This window comes from Chaetodon trifascialis, chromosome 6 (genome assembly GCF_039877785.1).
Source record: "Chaetodon trifascialis isolate fChaTrf1 chromosome 6, fChaTrf1.hap1, whole genome shotgun sequence".
Taxonomy (NCBI): domain Eukaryota; kingdom Metazoa; phylum Chordata; class Actinopteri; order Chaetodontiformes; family Chaetodontidae; genus Chaetodon; species Chaetodon trifascialis.
In genome coordinates, this window is record NC_092061.1 from 1274750 (window position 1) to 1284103 (window position 9354).

General features: G+C 50.3%; 3 protein-coding genes across 3 annotated transcripts; all 3 read right to left on the reverse strand.

Moving 5' to 3' along the window:
• Positions 1-146: 146 nt before the first annotated feature.
• Positions 147-2771, reverse strand: ctu1 (cytosolic thiouridylase subunit 1 homolog (S. pombe)). Its single transcript, XM_070964858.1, has 3 exons — positions 2609-2771; positions 1351-1851; positions 147-1261 (listed from the first exon to the last, which is right to left on the reverse strand). Exons 2-3 carry the CDS (start codon positions 1844-1846, stop codon positions 726-728), a joined length of 1032 nt encoding a protein of 343 aa, XP_070820959.1. The 5' UTR covers positions 1847-1851; positions 2609-2771; the 3' UTR covers positions 147-725.
• Positions 2772-2972: 201 nt separating this feature from the next.
• On the reverse strand, positions 2973-4233 carry crybb2 (crystallin, beta B2). Its single transcript, XM_070964711.1, has 5 exons — positions 4151-4233; positions 3902-4020; positions 3582-3714; positions 3358-3500; positions 2973-3236 (listed from the first exon to the last, which is right to left on the reverse strand). The coding sequence occupies exons 1-5, from the start codon at positions 4211-4213 to the stop codon at positions 3068-3070; spliced, it is 627 nt and encodes a 208-aa protein (XP_070820812.1). The 5' UTR covers positions 4214-4233; the 3' UTR covers positions 2973-3067.
• A 2481-nt stretch (positions 4234-6714) lies between these two features.
• On the reverse strand, positions 6715-9288 carry LOC139332649 (beta-crystallin B3-like). Its single transcript, XM_070964707.1, has 6 exons — positions 8992-9288; positions 8472-8569; positions 8116-8234; positions 7896-8028; positions 7609-7751; positions 6715-7445 (listed from the first exon to the last, which is right to left on the reverse strand). The coding sequence occupies exons 2-6, from the start codon at positions 8544-8546 to the stop codon at positions 7202-7204; spliced, it is 714 nt and encodes a 237-aa protein (XP_070820808.1). The 5' UTR covers positions 8547-8569; positions 8992-9288; the 3' UTR covers positions 6715-7201.
• Between the last annotated feature and the right edge of the window lie 66 nt (positions 9289-9354).

Here is a 9354-nt window from a genome sequence, read left to right on the forward strand (position 1 = left end):
AGGACGTTTTTATTTTAGTGAGACAGAATCATAATCCATTAGTTTGGTCTCACAAAGACACTAAACCCCCAAATTCACACATTTCACGAGATCAGTAATGGCTGCATCATCCTCGTCCAGAAGAAGAAAAACAGAAACAAGAAGCTATAGGACAATGCGTTTATTAAAAGGCAGTTCATATGTTTGTCATCTTCCCCAGAGGTGGGTGCATTGGGACATGAGAGGTAGCAGAAAATAAAGAAATAAATACGCCATCATAGAGTCCACTGCAGTGGGAAACAAGCACAGGTCTCACTTTGTTTTCCAAAGCTGATCGTCCTTGTCTTCTCGTCTCATGCAGCTACTGCAGGTGGACACAAGCATTTCTGTGTAAATGTCCAAGTGATGCTGATTCCTGAAGTTTAACAGTGACCCGTGGAAGCAAAACTCTGACTGATATTAAAGCTTTTCTCCTGTCGTTATGATACGGAAAGCTAAAATAAAAGTGGATGAAGTACCACTAATCTATTATCGCCATGGCTTAAAGTGTGTCTGACTTCCTGTGCTGTGAAGACGCTTCTGAGGTCTGAGGTTTTCTCAGCTTTACTACATTAAAATATTCCATAGAAACGTTCAATAAATATTCAGTTAATGAAAAACAGGTGACTCATTGGTCTGTCCTGTGTGAAGACAACTGATGTGGTTTATTCTAAAATGTCAGTCTAAATGAAAGAGGATACCAAAGGTCAAAAGTCTACTGATCTCAGCTTTCTCTCCTCCCTCTCAGTGAGGGGCTGCTGGGACAGGATCTTGTCATGCAGCCGGTGGTGTTTGCCGATGCCCAGCTTGGGCAGACCTCGGTTCAGCCCCTCCAGCAGCACACAGGACTTGCACAGGGCCTGGCTGGAGATGTAGCCGCAGCGGGTGCAGGTTCCCTGAACGGGCATCTTCACGCCCTCCCGCACAGACAGGTTCTCCCCCGAGTGGATGATGTCGATTATGGAGCTCGGCCTGACGCTCTCCAGGTCCTTCAGGAAGGTCCTGGCGTAGCCGCGATAGGCATTGGGAGAGTAGATGCACTCGGTGGAGAAGTAGTCCAGCTTCTTAAAGTAGGCGTACAGAACGATCTCCTTCTCGTAGGCGTATTTGAGGGGCTTGCAGCGCGGCACGACCCCGTCGCCCTCGCTGGCCGTGGAGATGGCGGTGCAGCGGCGCAGTCGAGCTATGTCCCCTCGCAAGACGTTCATCAGAACGGTCTCGGCCACGTCGTCGGCATTGTGACCTGTGGAGACACACACATCCAGCCGCTGTCACACAGTCGCACACAAACTTGGATTGTTTGCGGCCGCTCGGGTGCTTTTCAGCCGTTACCTGTGCAGATCTTGTCCACTTTGAGCATGATGGCTCCTCTGTCGAGCGCCTGCCGTCTGAACACTCCACAGAAGGTGCAGTTATTCTTCAGTCCCACCTGCTTCACTATAGCGTCCATCGTCCAGCCGTAGAGCTCCTCGTATGACACGATCTTCAGCGGCAGCTCGTACTGCTGCTGATTCCTCTTCACGGTCTCCAGGGAGTCGTCTCGGTAACCCGTGATCCCCTCATCCACCGAGAGGAGCATGAGTTCAAGACCGTAGCTGTATCGCTCGTTGAGGAGCTTCATTACATGAGCGAGCACCGTGGAGTCCTTTCCACCCGAGGCAGCGATCCCGACCGTCTCCCCGTGTTTGAACAGCTGAGCCGCCACGATGGTCTGATGCACCTCCTCCTCAAAGGCCCAGAAGAAGCAGTCCTTACACAGCGAGTGGCCTGTTTTCGGACGCTTCAGCATCGCTCGCTTGTCGGCGCAGCTGCTGCACAGGACGGGCATCGCGTCTGCAGGAGGAAGATCGTTTTTAAAGGACGACAGTGTTAAAAATGAGCTGATCAAATGTTTTCATCACAGTCTTTGAAATAAATGAAGAAATGGCTGCAGGTGCTTTAGTACAGCTGACCACAGCTTTGAAAGTCAACCGTTTCTCACTGTTAGATGGAGGACAAATGTCTCCAGTTTAATACTTTTGTCTGTCCTTTGAAAAACAAACACATCTTAATCAGGACGAGAACATCACGAAAAACAGAGAAAACCCCTCATTTAGACCTCTTCATGACAAAAAATATGCAGTGCGATTTTCTGAGAAATGTGCACAATAAGCTAACTTGATTTTTAACATTATCACACAATGCAGTGAAACGGGGGACAAAAGGACATTTCGGCCACAGTGATGTGGGTGGACTGATGTGTTTTTAAGGTATGCCGAATTAAAGAGCTGAACATAATGACTGATAAAACGCTTTTCTAACGGCGACGCGCTGAGTTTATTGAATGAAATGACTGTTTTGAGGCTGAAGTTCGGCCGCTGAGTCAGATTTGAGGTTATCTCTCGTTCAAACGAACTTACTGAGTTGATCCAGACAACTTTATGACGTGTTTTAATATAATCACAGCAAAGGAAGAACGGCAGTTAATTATATATCAGGTTTGATAAAATGATTTAAGTCCAATAACAATAAATCAGCATCAAGTGTGTCCAGCTCTAGCTAGCCGAGCTAAGCTAAATAATCACATTTATATGAGGAAACATTTTCATACCGAGTTTCTGATGAACCGAGCTCTGAACTGAGGAAGTAAAGAGAAGAGAAATACTCTGAAAGTACAACTTTCCTTACTTCAAGCTAAGTATTACACGGTTAAATAAAGCAGCATGTTGTTTCATCATGTGTCGTTAGCTCTTCTTCACCGGAAAACCGGAAGTGACGACAGCTGTGAGGCGGCGCAGCGCCGCCTGCTGGCCAGGGCTGGTCGGTGCACATGAAAATAATTCACTGACACTGTTTAGATCCATCTGTGAGGGACTTTTGACATGTTGGTGCAGAGCTGAATCACACGACCACGTCAAATTTAAGCAATAAGGATTTATTAGTTTGCTTCAAAGAATGTCTCCACTGCAGCAGCTGCAGCAGATATCAAAATGCTGTATGGTGTAAATGAAGGACAGAGGGAGGGGGCAGGCTGCTGAGGTCGGGGTCATGACAGGAAAGAGTCACAAGCTTAGTTGACGGGGTGAAAAGCACCCCTCTGGTGCCACTGCATGTCTCTGATGCGCCGAACCGACTGGATCTGAGGAATCTGGGCTCCGAACTCAGCGCTGTCCTTATACTCCCCCTTTTCAAACAGGTACTGATAGCCTCTGTATCCTGGATACTGGTAGCCCACCCAGCTGGTGCACCAGGAGCACGTGAGGGGAAACAGATAAGAGACAGTTAGAGGCGACAGGACGGGGACAGACACATGCAGGAGTGTTTTGCAGAATCACACATGTGCAGGGAGGCCGGACTCACGTGCCGCTCTGGACCCGGACAGAGGAGACCTTCTCCTGGTAGCCGTGTGCGTGAAAGCTGGGGACATCATCATCTATGATTTCTATCTTCTTCCCTGCAAAGCTGGGGTTTTCGTAAAGGACAATCTTGTGCTCCTGGCTGTCCTAAGAGAGGATGTGGGCAATTTGTTAAGCGGCTGGTGGACGGCCGACGGCGCTGTGCAACACTGAAATCTGCTTTCTTACCACTTTAATTGGGCGGAATGCAACAATGGTGTCACTACGCCTGCTGTTGGTCCAGGAATCCCAGCGAGGATACTCCCCCTTCTCAAACACATACTGCTCCCCCTTACAGTTGGGCTGCTCGTATCCCACCCATCTGAGGAGGCAGAGGAGGGGTGGCTGTGATTGGTGCAGGACACAAAGCTACTGCAATCTGTGTAGCATTCACACATTCATTTGTTTCTCCTCCCTTTCATCTCACTACAGAGAGAGTCCCTCTGTCTCTGACTGTCCCCCTGCCGGCTCTAAACCAGGCCCTAGTTGTCTGTCTGACCCACACTCACGGTCCACACAGCACCAGTATGGAGCCCACTTTCTCCACGCCTGCTTCCTGGAGGTTGTTACAGGGACCAGTCAGCTCATGGCAGCGTCCCTGGAAGTTTTCCTGCTCATAGATGACCAGCTGGGCAGAAAAGAGGAGAAAACGTGACTTTAACACCCTGAAAGAGCTCAGTGGAAGAGTGTCAGTGTGATATTTGGACGTAATCACTCCTGTGAATTCTAACTGAACTGCTTTCTGCTCTTCCTCTCACCTTGAACGCACTGGCGCCTGGCTGCTGCTGCTTGGATGCAGGGTTCTGGTGGTCTGTGGCCATAATGATCGGATCGGCAAGGATGAAACTGGAAGAACAGACAAAATTATTCTCTGACGGCCCTGAGGAAAATCTGTGGAAGCCTGCGTGTTTCAAAAGTTTCTGTCTATCTAAATACGAGCAGGTCCGACTGCTGTGAACTGATTATTTATTATTATTTTTATGCAAAAGTGAGCGTCAAGTCTCTGGAGTTCACAGCCTGCTGAACACAGAATTACAGCAATGCAACATGTAGAGATTAAAGCTAGAACACAGCAAATATTGACCAGAAGTGATAAAGTTTATAAAATACAGCATGACGGACATGAGCCTCTTACCAGTACCTGTCTGTGCCAGTGTGTTTGTGATGGCACGCTGAGCTCAATATATACGGGACGCCCAGGGGTGGAAACTCTGCCAACAGTACCCTCAGTGTCCAAGCTGGCCTGCAGATCGGCCTGCCATAGGCCCAGCACGCTGAAATGAGGGGTCACCCTGCAGCCTCCCCCCACCCCGGGGTGTCACACTCCCACAAAGTTATTTCATTAGTTGTCAGTTTTGTCCAGCCAGTCATTGTTCGATATCCACATGATTCAGCACAAACAGTGCCAAGAGTCCCACACCTACAATGAGGGGAGAGAGAGAGGGAAAGACTGGAAAAGATGGGTTTTACTGTGCCGGAGGGGGTCACAACCATTCCAGCAACAGGCCAAACACAGCTGAAAGTTTCCTCTTTTATTCATCATTTCACTGCAGAAAACAGTGTAAAGGCTTCCTGTCAGAGTGTTTACAGTCTGCTGTTTGGAGGGAAGCAGCTCCAGAGCTTTTCTTCCACATCAAACCTGTTGAACACTCCTCATCCTCCTCCTGTTGACCGTGAAAAGGTCAGTAAAGATCAATTTCACAATAAAAGCAAACAATATGGAGCATTTCTTCAGTGGATTAGTGTGCATGTGCATGTCAGAGGACAGCAGCTGACATCATCGGCTGAAGCAAAGATGGTGTGAATGTGGACTAAACGTCCCTTCAGGCAGTAAAAACATGTGTAATTTAAATACGACAGAGCATCATCCACTCTGCTCTGTGTGCTTTAATGAGCTGAGACGACTCCGTGCTGTGATTCATGATGAAATCCAGGACTTTTCTGTGTTCGCTGCCTTTCTGTGTGGCTGGTGCTTCATCTGAATATTTCAGGTCTGTGATTTATGTGTTTATACCTTTTACAGTGTGCTCTTCGCTCCTCTCTGAGGACGTGATCCAAACTACAGTCAGAGCAGTATGATGGAGTAACACAGCAGCTCAGTGCTGCTCAGGATGTCCAGGCTCAGTGGAGACCAGCTGAGACTCTGGTGCAGACCTTCGTTATAAACAGAACAATGTTTGAGGTGAAGAGTCTGAGCTCTCTCCAGGTGTGCCACAGGAGCGTTCAGGCAGCTGGTCTGAAGTCTCATCTCCATCAGGGCTGCTCGAAGAGGAGACCAGTGGACGCTGGGGGAGCACCTGAAGACAAATCCTGCCGTCTGTGCTCTTGAAGTTTCGCTCCCTGCATTCATATCACAGAGTTTTATCATCGGTCGTACACTCAGCTGAACCACACGAGCCGACACGCTGTCAGTCTGGACGAGGGTCTTCAGCAGCAGCTCAGTGCAGAGCGTCAGTCAACCCTCACAGATTCAGTCAGACGTGTTTGTGGTGCTGTTTCATCTTTGAAACGAGCCTCAGAGGTCAGGCAGTGGAAAGACGTGCTGCTCAGTCTGTGCTGGGACTTTTTATTTTATGCTTTTTCACTTCATTATGCTAAATTTGAGCTCAACAGACACAAAGAAAGACAGTCTGACAGAGCGACTCCATGATTCACAGCTCAGACCTGAGCCTCCACCGGCTGCTCGTGAAGAGCACACCGGGCTGGGCATGTGTGGAGGTGGAGGTGGAGGTGGAGGTGGTGCATGTGTGGAGGCTTTAAGCTACAGTGAACACTGTAAGAGCAGGAAAGTGAAACTACAGCTCAGAAACAGTCTAAAACACACAGTCATGAGAACCTATGAGCAAAGGGCTGATGGACGGCCCAGCTGGACGCTCTCTGACGGCCTCCTGCTCTGGATCCAGAGCGGCAGATGTTAGTATGATACAGATGTGCAGCAGTGAAGGACCACAGCTGGACGTCTGTGTGTTTGTGCTCCTCGTTCACATGTTCAGTCTCGTCTGTTTCGAGCTGATTTAAAGCTTCTTCAGAGCTTCTCATGATGTTATGATGGGACTGAGTTCTACTTTCAAATAACACATCAACATCCACTAAAACAGCCTGTGTGTTCGCTTCACGCTGTCGTAAATCGTGTGTGCAGATGGATTTGGATTGAGGTCACAGACTGATATTTGACTTGTCAGAGCTTCTCTCATAGCTGAGATGATTTTTAATGTGTACATGAGTTTAATTCAGCTCATATTTGCTCCTGATGTCTCCTCTGTGAGCATCCATCAGGAGCAGCGTTAACCATTAAAGGCACAAAGATGACTATGGGAGGGGATGCAGTGCACTCTGTTTTAATAGCAAGCATACAGACAGTATGACATCACTTCCATTGCTGTTAAGCAGATGCGAATCCACACATTGGCTGAATGAGTCATGTGCTCCTGGTGCTGGATGAGGTTTTGAGCTGTCTGACTAAAGTGGGGAAACACAAGCAATGAAAGAGGCTCACATGACTTGGAAATAAGTTCAGTTCAGAACACATCTGCAGTTCATCTCCAGGAGAAGCATCTGCCAAAAGGAGCTTTTACATCTCTCATCAGATCTTTAGCATCTCACTTAATTCCACCTCGACTCACAAGTATAACATCACCAACAGACAGGGCCAAGTCCAGTCAAACAACCTTTATTCGCCACTGAAACATACATGGCATCCTCACTGGGCACACGCAGCGTTGCCATGGTTAGGTTAAGGCAGAGGGCAGGCACTGTCGGAGCGTGGGGGAGGCCGCGGGAGGGGTCCGGCAGGTGTGTGAGGACCCCGCTCAGCTGGCTCCAGCTGTGGCGGGCGGGGCGGGAGGCGCCGGGGCGGGGTCCGGCTCGGGGCCGGGGGCCGGGGCCGGGTCGGGAACGATGAAACAGCCCCTCTTGTGCCACTGCATGTCCCGCACGCGTCGGACAGACTGGATCTGAGGGGCGGGGGCCTCCCAGTCGTTCCAGTGCTTGAAGTCTCCTCGCTCAAAGATAAACTGGCGCCCTCTGTAGCCTGGGTACATGTAGCCCACCCATCTGCAGGGAGGGAAACACACACACACACACACACACACACACACACACACACACACACACACACACACACACACACACACACACACACACAGACTGAGGCGCTTGTCTCACTAAACGCACAGAGAAGGAAGAGCAGAGATGTGGAGGACAGGGAGGATCTTACGTTCCGTTGAGAGCCTTGACGCTCGCCACGCGATCCTGAAAGCCGTGGCCCCACAAACTGGGCACGTCATCGTCAACAATCTCCATCTTTCTACCAGTAAATCCAGGGTTCTCGTACAGGTGTAGCTTGTGATCAGCACTGTCCTAAAGAGGGGACACAGACAGACACCTCCAGGTCCTGCAGACGTCTCCAGTGTGATGCTGACTAGATAAACAGTGACGGTGTGTGTGGAGGTCTAAGCTTTAGTGTGTCGGGGGGGGGGTCTTTACGGCTGCAGTGTCACCCACCACTTTGAGAGGCCTTAGAGACAGCAGGGAGTAGCTGTTCTGACTGTTGGTCCAGGTGTCCCAGCGTGGATACTCGCCCTTCTCCAGGATAAACTGCTCCCCTGTGAAGCCATGCCGATCATAGCCCACCCAGCTGAGAGGACACAACACAGACGTCAGCAAAGCGTCCCGCAGGCGGCTTTCTGTCTGCGCGAGCTGAAGGACGCTGGACGTTACTTACGGTCCGGACTCCACGATCACAGATCCGACCTTCTCCAGCCCCTTCTCCGTCACATCTTTACAGTCTGCAGAAAACTCCGCCTTGCAGCCCTGGAAGTTCTCGAACTCGAACAGCAACACCTGGACCAGAAAGGTGGAGATTTACCAGCACGGCCGCGACACAGAGAGGAGCAGACTCACCTCAGGCTGCGTGACGGCCGCTCATCAGGACACAGAGGACACATTTCTGAGCTGTGGCTGTATGGATCAGTCCAGGTGTGTGTGTGTGTGCGTGTGTGTGTGTGTGTGTACCTGTGAGCCAGGGATCAATCCCTCTCTGATCAAACCAGGGTTTGGTCTCTGCAGCTCATCCTGTACCTTGTATGTGGCTCCGGCTCCACCCTGGCTCTTCCCAGCAGCCAGCTGCTCCGGGGCGCTCTGCTGCTCCGACATCCTCCTGATCCACTGCTCCTCCACTTTTTGGCAGCAGCAGCACACACACACACACACACACACACACACACACACACACACACACACACACACACACACACACACACACACACACACACACACACACACACACACACAGAGCACCATCCATCACGCACACACACACACACACACACACACACACACACACACACACACACACACACACACGGGAGGAAAGCTCAGTGTCACAGATGCAATTTCTAACTGTGTTCATTCATTTTCTAATTCATGAGTGCATCTTCATCCTTTACAGCAGACACTCATCAGTCCTCCATCTGGTTCCATCACAATCCATGACACCGAAATCCTCCAAACCTGGGTCTTCACCGGACGCAGCACCACCTAACTCCACCTCCCTGGAACTATCACAGCGGCTGTTATTGATCCAGAGGGAGCGTTTTACCTGGATATGCCTGCTAGAAGTGGTAGCGTCCCTCTTTTTCAGCGCCACTCGGTGTTTGGTGGGGTTGAGCCATTAGAGGGCAGGGACAGGGGGGGTATTTATGGTTTATTTCTGGCCACAACAGCAGAAAAGGGGGAGCTGTTGATACAGCAAGTCTGTCGCTCACATTGTGTCCGTAACGCTGCCTCTCAATAGGCAGCTGTGTTGGCACACAGCGCTGCCCGTCCGCCCGGCTGCCACTGAGCACAGTGTGAGGGCACAGGGAGAGAGAGCCAAGAGGATTGAGCAAACAGGCCGGCTCAGCACAAACACACACGCACACACACACACACACGGACACGCACACGCACACACACACACACA